We start from the raw sequence: 17,639 nt of genomic DNA, 5'->3' as shown, positions 1-17,639 counted from the left end.
AATCTTGGTTTTGTCTGACCAGAGAATCTTGTTGAGTCTTTTAGGTGCCTTTTGGAAAACTCCAAGCGGGATGTCGTGCCTTTTGCTGAGGAGTGTCTTCCGTCTGGCCACTCTACCGTAAAGGCCTGATTGGTGGAGAGCTGCAGAGATGGCTGTACTTCTGGAAGGTTCTCCCATCTCCACAGAGGAACTCTGGAACTCTGTCAGATTGCTCAGTTTAGCTGGGTGGCCAGCTCTAGGAAGAGTCATGGTGGTTTCAAACTTCTTTCATTTAAGAATGGAGGCCACTGCATTCTTGCGGACCGTCAATGCTGCAGACTTTTTGTGGTACCCTTCCCCAGATCTGTGCCTCGACACAACCATGTCTCGGAGCTCTACAGACAATTCCTTCGCACTCATGGCTTGGTTTTTGCTCTAAAAACTCTGGGACCATATATAGACAGGTATGTGCCTTTTCAAATCATGTCCAATCAACTGAATTTACCACGATGGAATCCAATCAAGTTGTAGAAACATCTCAAGGGTGATCAATGGTAACAGGATGCACCTGAGCTCAATTTCAAGTCTCCTAGCCAATGGTCTGAAAACTTATTTACATTTTTTATACATCTGCAAAAAAATCTAAAAACCTGTTTTTGTTTGTCATTGTGGGGTATTGTGTGTGGATTCATGAGGGGGGAAATGAATTTAATCAATTTTAGAATAAGGCTGTAGCATAACAAAATGTGGAAAAAGTCAAGGGGTCTGAATACTTTCCGAATGCACTATATCATGATTTGAAAATCCCCCTGTAGAGTGGGATTCAATGCCCCCCCCCCCCCCAACAGGTCCCTGGGTCGTATTCAAATTTGTCCAATAAGAAAAGCCTGTTTTGGTTTTCCGTCGCAAAACATTTCGCTTTGGTGTGCACTAATAATTACGACCATGATGTTAAGCCGTTTTGTCTCTCCTGTCATCCCCCAATTTCCACCAAGTTTTCAAATGTGGCTCCTTCAACACAACTGGTGCCATTCAAATAAGTAGGAACTTGTCCTTCATATGCTCAACTTCGAAGCTGAAAATGCTAATTTAGTCAACAAACTTTGTTGTTGTTATAAAAGTAATCAAATTACATTTTGTAATTCTAAAAGCTGGAGAACAGCAGTATTCATTTATCCAAATTCTTAAACCATACATTTTAGGAAGCGCTAAAGATAGTTGAATATACACATCCTTATTGGCCAGTCCAATTGTGACCATTTTAAACATACATGACTTAGTCAGACTCAGTAAGTCTAGTTCATGAAGTCAAAAATAAAAATGGCAAATTTGTTATTCTGGTTTAACATTTCTCTAAACAGATAGTAAGTAAAGTAAGTAGCCTTGCACAAGCCTTAGGCAGAATGGCTCATATCTCCTGTTTCTGTAATGTGAGGCAGCTTGATGTACAAGTACACCCCCTGGAAAGGATACTAGTCTACCGCAGTGCAAAATTGACAGATTAAAGCTTAATTCGTTGGATAACTATTTGAATGCTCTATCACTGCTACTCGTGAGGGGAATGGTTAGGTGGGTTATGGAAAGGTCAAAGATCCGAGCTCAACTTTACTGAGCTGGGTTTAGAGGTAAATTTGACGCCATTGATCCAGGTATCAAGAGCGGAGGAGCGCAGTGAACTTCCTCAGAGTAGCTAGTCGCGCGCGCGCGCTCAGGATCAGCAGTGCTTTGCTGTCTAGCATCTTGAAAGCACTCACACCAAACCTTTTTCAAGGTTCTTTTTTTGTTTGCATTAGCACCAAATGGTCAGAGTGGTGTTCTTGAACAATCCACACCCCTGTCTAATGTGATAGGATGACTTTTTAGTTATTTTAATAGTGATTCCATAATTGCTTAATTAAACATGATCTTATCTCTGTTGTTAACTTAATAGGAGCATGAGGTAGAGTCAGGTATTACTGTTGGATAAAAGCCTACACAGACAACAGCCCTTGCAGGGTAATATTGATTGCTGTAATTGGAATGGTTCTGTGTGTCTGAGTGTGCGCCACGTTTGTGAGCTGTGACTGTAATATGATCACTTAACAACAAATAAATAAAAAACAGTATTATGTTTAGTAGTAGACTGTTGCTAAGTAGTGTCAATATATCCGACTTGCCGCCTCAAAAATAAAATACACCTGCTAGCCAGCACCATGGAGAGCTGCACCGTTTAAGTTTTGACTAGTTTATTTTACAGTTGAAGTCGGAAGTTTACATACACTATGGCCCAGTACATTTAAACTCAGTTTTTCACAATTCCTGACATTTAATCTTAGTAAAGAATCCCTGTCTTAGGTCAGTTTGGATCACCACTTTATTTTAAGAATGTGAAATGTCAGAATAATAGTAGAGAGAAATATATATTTCAGCTTTTATTACTTTCATTACATTCCCAGTGGGTCAGAAGTCTACATACACTCAATTAGTATTTGGTACCATTGCCTTTAAAATTGTTTAACTTGGGTCAAACGTTTTGGGTAGCCTCCCACAATAAGTTGGGTGAATTTTGGACCATTCCTCCTGACAGAGCTAGTGTAACTGTGTCAGGTTTGTAGGCCTCCTTGCACACACTTTTTCAGTTCTGCCCACACATTTTCTATGGGATTGAGGTAAGGGCTTTGTGATGACCACTCCAATACCTTGACTTTGATGTCCTTAAGCCATTCTGCCACAACTTTGGAAGTATGCTTGGGGTCATTGTCGATTTGGAAGACCCATTTGCAACCAAGCTTTAACTTCCTGACGGATGTCTTGAGATGTTGCTTCAATATATCTACAATTCTCCTGCCTCATGATGCCATCTATTTTGTGAAGTGCACCAGTCCCTTCTGCAGCAAAGCACCCCCACAACATGATGCTGCAACCCCCGTGCTTCACGGTTGGGATGGTGTTCTTTGGCTTGCAAGCCTCTCCCTTTCTCCTCCAAACATAACGATGGTCATTATGGCTAAATTGTTCTATTTTTGTTTCATCAGACCAGAGGACATTTCTCCAAAAAGTACAATCTTTGTCCCCATGTGCAGTTGCAAACCGTGGTCTGGCTTTTTAATTGCGGTTTTGGAGCAGTGGGTTCTTCATTGCTGAGCGGCCTTTCAGGTTATGTCAATATATGACTCGTTTTACTGTGGATATAGATACTTTTGTACTGGTTTCCTCCAGCATCTTCACAAGGTCCTTTGCTGTTCTTCTGGGATTGATTTGCACTTTTCACACCAAAGTACGTTCATCTCTAGTAGACAGAACGTGTCTCCTTCCTGAGCGGTATGACGGCTGTGTGGTCCCATGGTGTTTATACTTGCGTACTATTGTTTGTACAGATGAATGTGGTACCTTCAGGTGTTTGGAAATTGTTCCCAAGGATGAACCAGACTTGTGGAGGCCTACCACTTTTTTTCTGTCTTGGCTGATTTCCCCATGATGTCAAGCAAAGAGGCACTGAGTTTGAAGGTAGGCCTTGAAATACATCCACAGGTACACCTCCGATCGGCTAATTGACATAATTTGTGTCAATCAGAAGCTTCTAAAACCATTACATCATTTTCCAAGCTGTTTAAAGGCACAGTCAACATAGTGTATGTAAACTTCTGACCCACTGGAATTGTGATACAGTGAAATAATCTGTCTGTAAACAATTGTTGGAAAAATTACTTGTGTCATGCACAAAGTAGATGTCCTAACAGACTTGCCAAAACTATAGTTTGTTAACAAGAAATGTGTGGAGTGGTTGAAACACGAGTTTTAATGACTCCAACCTAACTGTATGTAAACTTCGGACTTCAACTCTGTTGTATTAGCCTATCGTATTATCCAACTTTGTATCTGTTGTATTAGTCTTAAAAAAAAAAAAAATTGACATTATGAGCTAGAGTTTCCGAATGTGTAAAGGCCAGTGTCTAAGTCACATGCTGAAGATCCTGCCCACTACTGCAGAGGTAAGGTTCAAAGGGCCGTCCGTCCCTCCCACTAGGCAACCGCTCCAGGGTGAAGTTTCCCCTTGGTACAGATCTAGGACCAGCATCCTATCCAGGATCAGTGTCTAGGGACTACACCTACGCAACCTGCCACACTCACGGGACATGCCGTCCGAGCCACCCGAGCGCGCCTCTGGAGGGGAAGTGGGCAGTGGGTCCACCACGATGTCTAAATCAGACACCTTCCACGGGCCGAGGGGCTTTCGCACTGTGTCCACCCCTGGACGAACGTGGTAGATAGGGATAGGAGTAGGGGTGTCACCCCCCCCCAGTGGAACAAAGACAATCACAGGACACCACAGCACGGGAGAGGGAAAGAAGGAAATAACAGAGGGAGGGAAACACAGGATACACAACAGAGTAAAAAAGGGGAGAGAAGAAGGTTAGAGGAGGAGAGAGATAGAAAGAAAAAAGTAATGAAGGAGTATCAACTGTAAAGCCTGTAAGGAGAGAGACATGGGCTTCAGGATCACTGGCGATGGTGATCATGGGGGACCAGAGGATTTGAGACTGGGAGGCTGCTCTTCAGCCTCCTGATGGATACTGCCTGCTCTGGGCAGTTTAAATATTTAAGCCAGATAATTTAACACTACAAAGGATCATTTTTATGCTCCCCCATCAGATTTTTGGATGCAGTTTAATGGTAAAACAAAATAAAAATATTTAACAGATCACATTAGTTAAAACAAAGATCCTGCTATATCCATGACATTCGGTAGAAATATTGTATCAGATTTACAGGGGAAATTACCATGCAAATGTGTAGTCCTAACTGTCTGATAATGACTTGGACCAGGGATGCAGCACTCTGTGTTTGCTGGTTTTTGGTATTTTAAATCAGTACCTGTTCTAAACCATGCATGCCTGGGACAATTGGTGACGTGAATTCACCAATTGTGTTCCTGGGGGAAAACATAAGGACTACAGTTGTTCACGGGTGGCTAGGAAGCTCAGTAATTAGTCTCTTCATGTGTCCATCCCAACCACAAACCACTACCATACATCCATTGTCAAGTCATTATGGCTGTCTTGAAGTAGAGCCATAGACAGAAAGAGTACAAACGTAAAGAGATAAAAGTTATCTAAGAGAAAAAGAGATTGAGTCATACGAGAAAGCATGACAGAACAACAAAGACAGGTGAGTAATATGTCAGGTTATTAGAAAACCAACCAGTGTGCTCCGAGGATACGTTTGATTTAAATACAGATCTAGGATCAGCTTCCAGTGCCCCAATCCTTACCTTAAGCATTAGTGGGAATAATGCAAAACTGACCCAAGATCAGCATCTAGGGGAAACTACACCCTATACCATACCGGGTGAAGAGTGTCCATGATGGCAAGGTAGACCAACCTGATTTGGAGCGGGCATGATTGGCTGGGGCGTTGACACCCAGCGTCTGGGGTTTCATAGGTTCGGGGGGTCCAGTGTAGCCTCCCTCTTGTCTACCCGGCAGAGGGACCTGAATGTAGGGGCCCACGGCTGCCACCCGGCCCAGAGTCCCTGGGGCCGGCTGGGGAGAGGGAGGCCCGTTGGTCTTGTTTAGCTTTAGGGAGAAAGAGGGGACCACAGAGAGAAAGCGTTGTGGAGGGAGGAGAGCGAGAGGGGACCACAGATAAAAAGGGATGGGGAAAGCGAGGGGGGACCACAGAGAAAGGGAAGATGGAAGGAGAGATTAGGGTTAGTATCAATATGAAGTAATGGATCCCATCGTAAGTGTGTGTATTGATGTGTATTGAGTCTTGTTATTCTTTTCTTGTATTCGGTCCTGTTTAAGGGAATACACTATCCTGGGTTCTAATCTGTTTCTGCTCTCTTGCCAACTGCTTAGGCATTGGCAATGAGAGACAGGGAGTTGGCATGATGCTGATAGCAAACAGAGTGGCACTTCACCAGCTTTTGAATGTCCCAAAAGAGCCAACAGAAGTGAGCTTACCCATACATATGACAGGTGGGTAGGAGATTGTTTGTGTCCATGTTGTGCACTCCTAACCCAGGTTTTTATTGTAAGAGGCTATATTAATGCATACGTTTGCCGTGTGTGTGTGTGTGTTTTCCTTAGTGTCAGTGTGTTTGTGCATTGTCCGTTCCTAGCCTTACAGGTAAGTTCTCTTTTTGACGTGCCTCAGCTTTTTTCTTATAGAGGCGCTCCCGCAGCTCGCCGATGCGCTTGTCCATGAGGGTCACCTCCATGTTGCGTTTGTTGAGCAGATCCTTTTGCTGCTGCAGCTTGCTGTTCTGATCCTGGTTCAGCTTGTTCCGGATCTGAGGGTGACACGCCAACACACACACACACAAACAAACGCACACAGGTTCACAAACACACACACACAGAATAGGAAGACAAAGAGTTAGCACACAGGTATGAATATGGGAAGTAAAAATAGGCACACACGCATGTGTGCCCAAACATAACCCTAATAATCCAAAAGTATATTTAGCATCTATTTCCATCTAGTTTGCTGTCCGCAAGCAGCAGGCCGCAGAGTTGTTTCCCCATTGTGAAGTTTTTAAGTTGCACTTTTCTGAAAAGCGCATCAGTTCACACAGAAGAAACCGCTAAGGATAGTCCTTTGCATTTGTTTTGCCTACCAATCCAATGCTTTTTAAACGCACGGGAAGGAGTGCAAACTTTTGGAGAACAGAGATTATTCGGACACAGGGAAAGATTCGAAGGGTAGCGTTTTAGTGAGTCTGAGGCGGGGTTTATTTTTGGGGCAGTCCTACTCCTTCGCTATTGTTTTGTTCATTCGACAGGATTGAGAGAGAGAGAAGTAGATAGGAGAGAGCCATGCTCGCAGCGGTAGTAAACAGTACATGTGATCCAGAGGCAGCGGGTTAGATTTCTGGACCAACCCCACTGAGGCCCCTGGGCCCAGTTTTTCAAAGCATTTAATCCATATCAAAATTATTCTGTGTTGCGTTAAATTCTGCTCCCCTTCAGATATGGTCCCTCTTTTTTTGGATGCAATTATAACACTGGACCAAATCGCTAACATATCACATACAATACAACGAATCAAATCGCGTGCACATATTTTACAGATGTTATTGCGGATGTAACAAAATGCTTATGTTCCTAGCTCCAACAGTGCAGTAATACCTAACAATACATGCAAATCCCAAAAATCTAAAGAAAGGTATTAAGAAATAAAAAAAATATTAGAATGAGCAAGTAGCTGGCTAGTAACAGTGACTGAAGTTCAGGACAGTGTATAGGGCAGAGGCCGGCGAGTGGCGACCATTATTTAGTTCAGAACACTAAACTCTACCTGCAGCTCCTGGTAGAGTTTGCGCAGCTCCAGGGCTGCAGTGCTGGTGACCTGTCCTCCCAGCGCGGACTGCAGGCCGTTGAGCTTTCCCCGCCGCAGGTCCTCTAGCTGCAGACTCAGCTGCTCCACCCGCAACACAGCTGACTGCAGCTCCACCTGCTTTTCCTGGAACAGCCCACTCACCTGCTCAATCTCTGCCGCTTTAGGGGTGGAGGGAGGAGGATTTAGGATTTAGTTGAGTTCCTTAGAGTTCGGCACACATATAGGGACGGTTTCCCACACATTTTAAGTCTAATCCTTGACTTAAAAGCGTTTTTAAATGTACTTTCAAATCCAGGACTAGACTTAAACTGTGTCCGGGGAACCACCCCATCAAAAGACAACCTGATATATTTAAGCAACAAGGCCTGAGGAGGTGTGGTATATGGCCAATATACCACGGTTAAGGGCTGTTCTTATGCACAACGCAACAAGGAGCGCATGGATACAGCCCTTAGCCGTGGTATATCAGCCATATATCACAAATCTCTGAGGTGCCTTATTGCTATTATAAACTGGTTACCAATGTAATTAGAGTAGTAAAAATGTAATATTTTGTCATACCCGTGGTATACGGTCTGATATACCACGTCTGTCAGCCAATTCAGGGCTCGAACCACCCAGTTTATTAAAAAAATAATTGAGGATGACAAAAAATTTGAATGACTTATTTTCATTGTGGTCCATAATACACACATTGTGGATAACATGGGACGCACATACACACACGTGGACACACAGTGTAGAGGTGAGTTGGGGTGAGATGGATGGTCACAGCGTACATGTGGCTGAGTTGGGCGAGTGCGTTTATACATGTGTAAACTTACACAGGTTGCCGTTGATGACTTTGCTGTAGTCCACCTGGCCCCTCATGGCGCGGATCTTCTTAAGCTTGGCCTCCTGGCTCTCCACGCGCTCCTTGAGCCTCTGCAGCTTCTCGCTTTCAGACACCGACTGCTGCTGCCGCCGCTCCTGCTGCTTCAGGTATCGCAGACGCTGCTCCTACAGACAGATCGAGGTAGAGAAAAGAAAATGAGAGAGAGACAGGGAAGGAGAAAAGAGGTACAGGGAAGGAGAAAAGAAGGACAGGGAAGGAGAAAAGAAGGACAGGGAAGGAGAAAAGAAGGACAGGGAAGGAGAAAAGAAGGACAGGGAAGGAGAAAAGGGGGACAGGGAAGGAGAAAAGGGGGACAGGGAAGGAGAAAAGGGGGACAGGGAAGGAGAAAAGGGGACAGAGAAGGAGACAAGAAAGCAAGAGTGGGAGATGGAAAGGGATAGAGAGGGGGGAGAGAGTGATTAGAAATGGTCAACGGTCTTCAACCTGATGCATAGCGAACACATTTGAAGGTCTGAACATCATCTGCATGTGTGCATGGACAACACAGCAATCTGTAACAGCATGTGACATTCGTGGTTTAAGCCTATGTTTCACTTCATACATACACTCCTCAGGTCACAAATGCACACACCTGTGTTGCACACTTTGATCACACATTGCTGGCAGGAAAGCACACACACGACAGTCCTCACAAGACCCTGATATACAGATGAACTTCCATCTAATAGCTAAAAGTACACATCTATTCATCATTAATAATATAAACTGCTGTCCATATAAGAAATACATTAGCGACTGGGTCTGAACTCTGAAGGAGGAAAGGAAAAGGAGGAGGGATGACTTCATCTCTCTCGGAGTTTCTCAACTGTGTGTTGCTCTAATTCAAGTTCCAAGAGAGGAGATGACAGGCCGATGTTTCCAAATGACTGCAGGGTTTCAAGTAGACCTACTTTTTAAAATAAAATCACTTCTCTGCCATTTGGCACACAGAGGTTCCCTGCACGGCCAAATCGGTCAATCATGATGACGACCTAGTTTGTAGTCGAAACATTGTCCTTGTCTTAAAGACCTTGGGAACATCATACCAGTGTGAGGATTTATAGTTTTGTTCTACGTTACCCTTTCAGATCCAGCACCTGGGAAACCTTTTTATTATTATGGGTGTGTACAGAAATATAGACTGCCTACATATCTCTTCGTCAATGCTTTCCTCTAATAAGAAGCCAAATCTACTAACAAGGTAAAGACTCTATACAGATGTTATGGCATTGGCTAAGCTAGCTTGAAGCTATTCCACAACGCTGGCTAGCAAGCCGCTGAGGCGAGCACTACAGCTAGCCAAATAGCTGGTGAATTATAGCGAATGTGGACCCACTCAAGACCAACAGAGAAATGCCTCGAATGTCCTTCAGTGGAGGTAGGGTGAATTTGGCTGGCTGGACCACAAATGCAAATGGATAAAATGAGAAAAAGAAAAAATGACAACCGTAAGAATGCACACACAAAACCCTGCCTGCCTCACTCTCCACATAATGCGATTCAGCACCATGTCTCTGCAATGGACAGCATTAATCATGTGCGCACACACACACACACGCACGAGCAGCATGGCAGAACGCATGCTCCCTAGTCCCTACTGAATCCAGAAGTGTTTGGATGTGTTCCAAATGACCCCGTATTCCTTATAGTGCACTACTTTTTTAAAAGGGCAAAAAACGAATAAATATTGTCACATACCCAACACTAACTGCTAGACTACATGCCGCCCTAATGTGCCCTACATAGGGAATAAGGGTCCATTTAGGATGCAGCCCTTGACTGGCTAAGTGAATAGAAGCTATAAAATGGCCAGAGCTGCAGTGGCCTCACTGACACCCAACTACTCAGCCCCATGGCTCAGATGACTGAACAGTTTGAACAACTGGTGCAACTAACATTTCTAACGTCTTCCCAATGATATTTCACAAGATATAGGCTTAACTAAACATGTGATTATCGAGGTCATGACATTTAAAATATTGGCATAAAAAATTGTATTTCCACGGTCATAAAAAGTGACATTGAAAATTAGAAATGAACGTAATTTTTTCTGTGTTGTGCAACATTTTGCAGGAAAACAAGACTACTGCCAAAAACACTGAAATAATACCTGAAAACTGATGAGATTCTACATTGACGTTGATATTTGTTGAATCAGGAGTTTAAATGCTGGGCTATAACAAAAGCATGTGACCCTTTGCTTCCCTGAAAGCCTGACGTCTTCTGACATTGGCCGTCTTCTTATGGATGGAAAATGGGCACCATCAAATTCAAGTCTGGACCTCAAAGCATGGGTTGGACATGGTTGAGGGAACAGAACCGAAAAACAAAAAATAACATTTGAGGAACAGAAGCAGAAGCGGGAAATAAAGTGATCGACAGTGAAAGTATTCGCACCTCTTGACTTATTCCCTAAAAAAATGTTGTTCCAGCCTGAATAAAAAATTAAAAAAAATTCATTTCTCCCCCACTACACACACACACACTGCCCATAATGACAAATTGAAAACACGTTTTTAGAAACATTTGCTAATTTTTTGAAAATGAAATACAAAAATCGAATTTACATAAGAATTCACATCCCTGAGTCAATACTTTGTATGAGGACCTTAGACAGCTGTAAGTCTTTAAGAGCTTTCCACACCTGGATTGTGCAACATTTGACAAATTATTATTTTCCAAATACTTAAAGCTCTATCGATTTTGTTGTTGATCATTGCTAGACAACCATTTAAGTCTTGCCATAGTTTTGACTTAAATCTAACTCGAGCACTCAGGAACATTCAGTCTTCTTGGTAAGCAACTCCAGTGTAGATTTGGCTTTGTATTTTAGTTACGGTCCTGCTGAAAGGTGAATTTAACTCCCAGTGTTTGGTGGAAAGCAGACTAAACCAGGTTTTCCTCTAGGATTTTGCCTGTGCTTAGCTCCAATAAGTTTCTTTTTTTTTTATCCTGAAAAACTCCCCAGTCCTTAACGATTAAAAGCATACCCATAACATGATGAAGCCACCACTATGCTTGAAAATATGGAGAGTGATACTCAGTAATGTGTTGTATTGGATTTGCCCTAAACATAACACTTTGTATTCTGGACAAAAAGTGAATTGCGTTGCCATATTTTTTTGCAGTGTTACTTTAGTGCCATTTTGCCAACAGGATTCCTTGTTTTCACTGTCAATAAGGTTACTATTATGGAGTAACTACAATATTCTTGATCCATCCTCAGTCATTCAACTTTGTAACTGTTTAAAAGTCACCATTGGCCTCATTGTGAAATCACTGTGCAGTTTCCTTTCTCTCTGACAACTGAGTTAGGTATGTTTTAAATGTCACGTGAAATGCTGCAGAAATGTTTTGGTACCTTTCCCCAAACCTGTGCATCGACAAAATCCTGTCTTGGAGTTCTACAGACAATTCATTCCACCTCATGGCTTGGTTTTTGCTCTGACATGCACTGTCAACTGTGGGACCTTATATAGGCAGGTGTGTGCCTTTCCAAATCATGTCCAATCAATTGAATTTACCACAGGTAAGTTGGAGAAACATCTTGAGGCTGATCAATGGAAACAGGATGCACCTGAGCTCAATTTGGAGTGTCATAGCAAAGGGTTTGAATACTTACGTAAATAAGGTATGTTTAAACACTTAAATACATTTATCAACATTTCTAAAAACCTATTTTTTCCTTGTCATTATGGGGTATTGTGTGTAGATTGAGGGAAAAAAAACTATAAAGCTATAACCCAACAAAATGTGGAAAAAGCCAAGGGGTTTGAATACTTTCCGAATGCACTGTACACAGTGCTCTTTCCATGACAGTCTGACCAGGTGAATCCTGGTGAAAGCTATGTTCCCTTATTGATGTCACTTGTTAAATCCACTTCAATCCGTGTAGATGGGGAGGAAGCAGGTTAAAGAATGATTTTTAAGCCTGGAGACAATTGAGACAGATTGTGTAAGCATGCCACTCAGAGTGTGAATGGGCAAGACAACATATTTAAGTGCCTTTGAACGGGGTATGGAAGTAGGTGCCAGGCGCACCAATTTGAGTGTGTCAAGAACTACAATGCTGCTGGATATTTCACGCTAAACAGTTTCCCATGTGTATCAAGAACGGTCCACCACCCAAAGGACATCCAGACCACTGTGGGAAGCATTGGAGTCAACATGGGCCAGCATCCCTGTGGACCGCTTCCGACACCTTGTAGAGTCCATGCGGCGACAAATTGAGGCTGTTCCGAGGGCAAAAGAGGGGTGTACAACTCAATATTAGGAAGGCGTTTCTAATGTTTGCTATACTCAGTGTACAAGTCATACACTATATACAGAAAAGTATGTGGACACCCCTTCAAATTAGTGGATTCAGCTATTTCAGCCACACCGGTTGCTGACAGGTGTATAAAACCGAGCACACCGCCATGCAATCTCCATACACAAACATTGGCAGTAGAATGGCCTTCCTGAATAGCTCAGTGACTTTCAACGTGGCACAGTCATAGGTCATAGGATCCAACAAGTCAGTTTGTCAAATTTCTGCCCTGCTAAAGCGGCCCCGGTCAACTGTAAGTGCTCTTATTGTGAAGTGGAAACATCTAGGAGCAACAGAGGCTCAGCCGCAAAGTGGTAGGCCTCACAAGCTCACAGAGCAGTACCGCAGCGTGCTAAAGTGCGTAGCACATCTGTCCTCGATTGCAACACTCACTACTGAGTTCCAAACTGCCTCTGGAGGCAACTTCAACACAAGAACTGTTCATGATATCAGTTTCCATGGCAGAACAGCCACACACAAGCTGATCACCATGCGCAATGCCAAGCGTCGGCTGGAGTGGTTTAAAGCTCACTGCCATTGGACTCTGGAGCAGTTAAAACGTGTTTTCTGGAGTGATGAATCACGCTTCACCATCTGGCAGTTCAATGGACAAATCGGAGTTTGGCGGATGCCAGGAGAATGCAACCTACCCCAATGCGTAGGTGGAGAAGGAATAATGGTCTTGGGCTGTTTTTCATGGTTCGTGCTGGGCCCCTTCGTTCCAGTGAGGGGAAATTATACACTACATCATACAATGATATTCTAGACGATTCTGTGCTCCAACTTCGTGGCAACAGTTTGCGGAAGACGCTTTCCTGTTTCAGCATGACAGTGCCCCCCGTGCACAAAGTGAGGTCCATAGAGAAATGGCTGGTCGAGATTGGTGTGGAAGAACTTGAATGGCCTGCACAGAGCCGACCTCAAGACCATAGAACAACTTTGGGATGAATTGGAATGCCGACTGCGAGCCAGGCCTAATAGATATGCCCTTGAGAAAGGCACTTAACCCTAATTGTTCCAGGGTTGCCGTTAATAATGGCAGACCCTGGCCTTGACCTCACTCACCGAGGCGGTCTCAGGGAGAGCGGAATATGCAAAAAAAACACATTTTCAATGCCCACATGTATTAATACACACTTGTACGTGTGATATAGATCAAATAAGCACCCACCAAATTATTATAACACTAAAATAAAGTGCAATATGCATGTGAAATCAATGTGACTCAGACATTATAGGCCTATGCTATAATGTTTTCTTACATTGAGAAATATATGCGCACTTGTGTTAACTCTCAAAGGGGGCGTGTCTGTAGCACAGTGCTTCTCATTTCCCATTCCGGGGTAATGTGATGGACTGTCACTGTGTAGAAGCTCTCTGAAGCCCTGGAGGTCCATCCATCTGTAGTAGATGGCCAATTCATTGACAACTTTGTGTACTACCTGTTTGCTTAAATGAGTGCCAGAGGACGAAGTTTGTAACATGGCTCAAGCACCTTTCACGAGGTGCTGAAACCCCCTATTCTTCTCAACCACTGAGAATAGGGACATATCTGTAGATATAGACATACCTATCGTTGATGCAATTTCTTTGGTCCAGTCAGAATCCTCTGTGAAGGGCTGCCGCTTGAATGGAGAGGGGAGACGAAGTCGTTATTGGTTTTTTTTGCGTTTCCGTCTTGCTCCGGTGGTAGGAATACTTGGGTGATGTCGGTGTAAATGTGAAAACATGTTTGAAGTGTTGGCAGCTGCATAGGCTATTCTCGTTGAGCAGTAGCGACATACTCTAAGGTCTATCGCCGTTGTAATCTACTGGGAAGTAAACATTTAAACGATGTAGAATCCTCCTGGTTTATCGATCCCACCACTCGCCATTGTACAGAACTACTTCCCGGCTGCGCCTCACAAAAGGACAGTTTGAAATTAGCCAATTAAGATTAGAATTTTGATTACATGCGGACAGGTTCTAGTTATTTTTAATGGAATAGTTTTTTCAGCTGATTTACTAAAGAGGCATACAACGCAGCATCGGCACAGTGTTTTGTGTGTTTTTTAAAATACCGGTATTCATTCGGATTTACAGTGCCAAACGCACTGAGGTCGCAGCACCAAACAGTTCAGTAAAAATGTGTACCGTTGCACTCCAAATTAAAACACTTTGAAAATGTTCTAGATCATTCATTGATATCTATTAATTAATTTAATACAAATTAATGTAATTGGATTCTATAAATTGTGTTAACATCAGGAAATCTGATGTGAAACCTGCCCCGTACATTGCACACTGTATGAAAATCCCTTAGGAATGCATCACGTCCAGAAAAGAGGTACAGGTAACCCATTTTCACAAAATGCCTTCATAATGAGAAAAGGCTAGAAAAAGTCTAAAAAATAATGCTTAGCTATTGCTGATTTAACCATAGGAGCATAGAAATTTATAGAGATCACAACGTTGTATCTGTCCCATTATGGAGTCTGACTTCACAGGCACCACCATTTTGAAGTGGTCAATTTCCTTCTTCTACTACTTCTATGAGTTAGTAAAAAAAACTTAAAAGGGTACATACTGCCACCTGGAGTTTGTTATTTGAACCAGAAAAAGTCAAGGTTGGCGATTTACTGCCACCTACAGTTACGGAATATTCGATCACGAGTATGATTGACTAATCACTCATGATGACCTGCAGAGAATTATGTGAATCTTCCTTAACCCATAGGTAGTCCCACCCGGTTGACTACTTCAAAATGGTTAAAGTCCTCAATGGCACAACCCATGCTAAAACAGGCTTTTGGGCACAAGCGTCCTCTATAACATAAGGTACACATTTTCCAATATGGCTGCCAGCTAAATATTGCTATGCAACAGACTACAAGTGACAACTATAAAACCAATACACTACTAGATTTGAATCTCTTGAACTTGTATCATTTCCCAGTATGACCAATTTCCCTAAAACAAGTAGCCTATATAGTTCTACCATTTGTAACATTGTTGTTTCAATGATGAGTCTACGTAAATCATTAGCTATGGACGGCAAAATGTTTAAGATGAGATCCACCCAATAGAATGTTCCATTGTTGTTTAATAGTCATTTTCAATGAGCATGTGAACATTACAACTTGTCTCAACACTCCTTAAATCAGTCTGCAAACATTCTATTGCATAAACTCCCATACAACAAGATAAATAAACGTGTAAAAAACCATAGAAAGCACATTTTCTGGAGAGGGTATCATATCTATTTGATCAGGATCTTGTGGGGAACAATTTATTACCATCAAACCACCCCAAAGTGGGCAAATCTCTAATCAAGGACAGATTTAGACCTGGGACACCAGGTGGGTGCAATTAATTATCAGGAAGAACCAGCAGCACTCTGGATCTCCAGACTGGGATTTGAATACCCCTGGAATACAGTAGCTCTGACCCTCTTATAAGGCTTTTCTTCCAGTAAAGAAAATTATGTCTACACAAACACACAATAGGTTACCTTGGCAACAAGCATCTGTTGCTGGGCCTCGATCTGCTGCTGTTGCCGTGTGGCCATCTCCTGCAGCTCCGAGAGCGTGAGCTCCACGCGGGGGTTCCCCACCTACACACAGAGAGTGAGAGGGAAAAAGAGACCATAGAAAGTGAGAGGGGGAGAGAGAGAGAGCGATTGAGAAAGGGAGAGAGGGAAAGAAAAAAAAGAGGGCGAGAAAGAGAGAAGGGAGTGGCAGAGAGAGAAGGAAGGGATAGGTGGAGAGAGAGCAGAAGGGAGTGGTAGAGAACGAGAGAGGGAGAGAAAAGGAGTGGTGGGAGAGAGAGATAAGGGAAAGAGAAGAAAAAAAGGGAGAGACATTAGTAGGGATGTTCTGATGTGTTATCCATTTGTTTATCTCCTCAGCCCTGAAGAGGAATTCTGCATCCCAAATAGCACCCTTTCCCCTATAGCCCAGGGATCTAGTCAAAAGTAGTGCACTATAGGGATTAGGGTGTCATTTGGAATGAAGCCGAAGAGCCAGAGCACATTGGCTCAGCCAGAAAAAGAAAATGAGCTACAGCGGTCAGCAGCAGACCCATAATCTAGATAGAAAAAACCCCACACTAACTGAGGGGAGGACAATCAAAGCATAGAGATCGCCCAGTGCTGGGATGGTCATTACTTCAGTAGTGGGTGTCCACAGTATAGCCTACAAACAATTAGCCCAGGGCAGCTTTTGCACAGAAGTTTGTTTTGGGACACTGCAAAATATTGCCGGTGGGTATATCTATTTATTAATTATATTTATTTACATCTATCTATCCATTCATTTAATCTATTTACTCATTAAACATTTTTTACAGTTCAATGCAGGTTATATAATAGATGTGGTCCTGTGTGGCTCAGTTAGTAGAGAATGGCGCTTGCAACTCCATGATTGCGAGTTTGGTTCCCACTGGCGCCATCCATATGAAAACGTATGCACAAACTACTGTAAGTATATATATTGCTAAATGGCATGTTGTAGATCGGGGTTCTCCAACTGGCAGCCCGTGGGCCAAATTTGGCCTGCGGGTGATTATATTTCAATTGTTAGACATTAAAGACTAAAAACACCAGCAAATCAGCTCCAAGTTATTTTGATTTTGGAAATCTGTTCCAAAGTATTCCCACACATATTAGAGCGATATACACTACATGACCAAAAGTATCGTCGAGCATCTGCTCGTCGAACATTTAATTCCAAAATCATGGGCATTAATATGGAGTTGGTCCCCCCCTTTGCTGCTATAATAGCCTCCACTCTTTTGTGAAGGCTTTCCACTAGATGTTGGAACATTGCTGCGGGGACCTGCTACCATTCAGCCACAAGAGCATTAATGAGGCCAGGCACTGATGTTGGGCGATTAGGCCTGGCTGGTAGTCTGCGTTCCAATTCATCCCAAAGGTGTTTGATGGGGTTGAGGTCGAGGCTCTGTGCAGGCCGGTCAAGGTCTTCCACACCGATCTCGACGAACCATTTCTGTATGGATCTTGCTTTTTGCACGTGAGAAACAGGAAATGTTGAAACGGGAAAGGGCCTGCCCAAAACTGTTGACAAAGTTGGAAGCACATAATCGTCTAAAAAGTAATTTTATGTCGCGTTAACATTTCCCTTCAATTAAACTAAGGGGCCTAGCCTTAATCATGAA

At 43.0% G+C, this 17,639-nt stretch overlaps 1 protein-coding gene across 7 annotated transcripts in view; it reads right to left on the bottom strand.

Annotated features, from left to right (window-relative positions):
- The window catches only part of ppp1r13bb (protein phosphatase 1, regulatory subunit 13Bb), a 79,857-nt gene that overhangs the window by 18,742 nt on the left and 43,476 nt on the right, over positions 1-17,639 (bottom strand). For 2 of the 7 annotated variants that reach the window (XM_021612187.3, XM_021612189.3), the window contains 6 exons: positions 15,976-16,077; positions 8,127-8,301; positions 7,261-7,460; positions 6,089-6,253; positions 5,342-5,534; positions 4,090-4,209 (listed from right to left, as the gene is read on the bottom strand). In XM_021612187.3, coding sequence (XP_021467862.2) covers positions 4,090-4,209; positions 5,342-5,534; positions 6,089-6,253; positions 7,261-7,460; positions 8,127-8,301; positions 15,976-16,077 — 955 coding nt within the window. The remainder of the gene's footprint in view (positions 1-4,089; positions 4,210-5,341; positions 5,535-6,088; positions 6,254-7,260; positions 7,461-8,126; positions 8,302-15,975; positions 16,078-17,639) is intronic. The other 5 variants (XM_036985199.2, XM_090243068.1, XM_036985201.2 and 2 more) reach the window with 3 other exon arrangements.

This window comes from Oncorhynchus mykiss, chromosome 8 (assembly GCF_057628025.1).
Source record: "Oncorhynchus mykiss isolate SJ-2025 chromosome 8, ASM5762802v1, whole genome shotgun sequence".
In the NCBI taxonomy this organism is placed as follows: Eukaryota; Metazoa; Chordata; class Actinopteri; order Salmoniformes; family Salmonidae; genus Oncorhynchus; species Oncorhynchus mykiss.
This window is presented reverse-complemented; position numbering and strand designations above follow the sequence as displayed.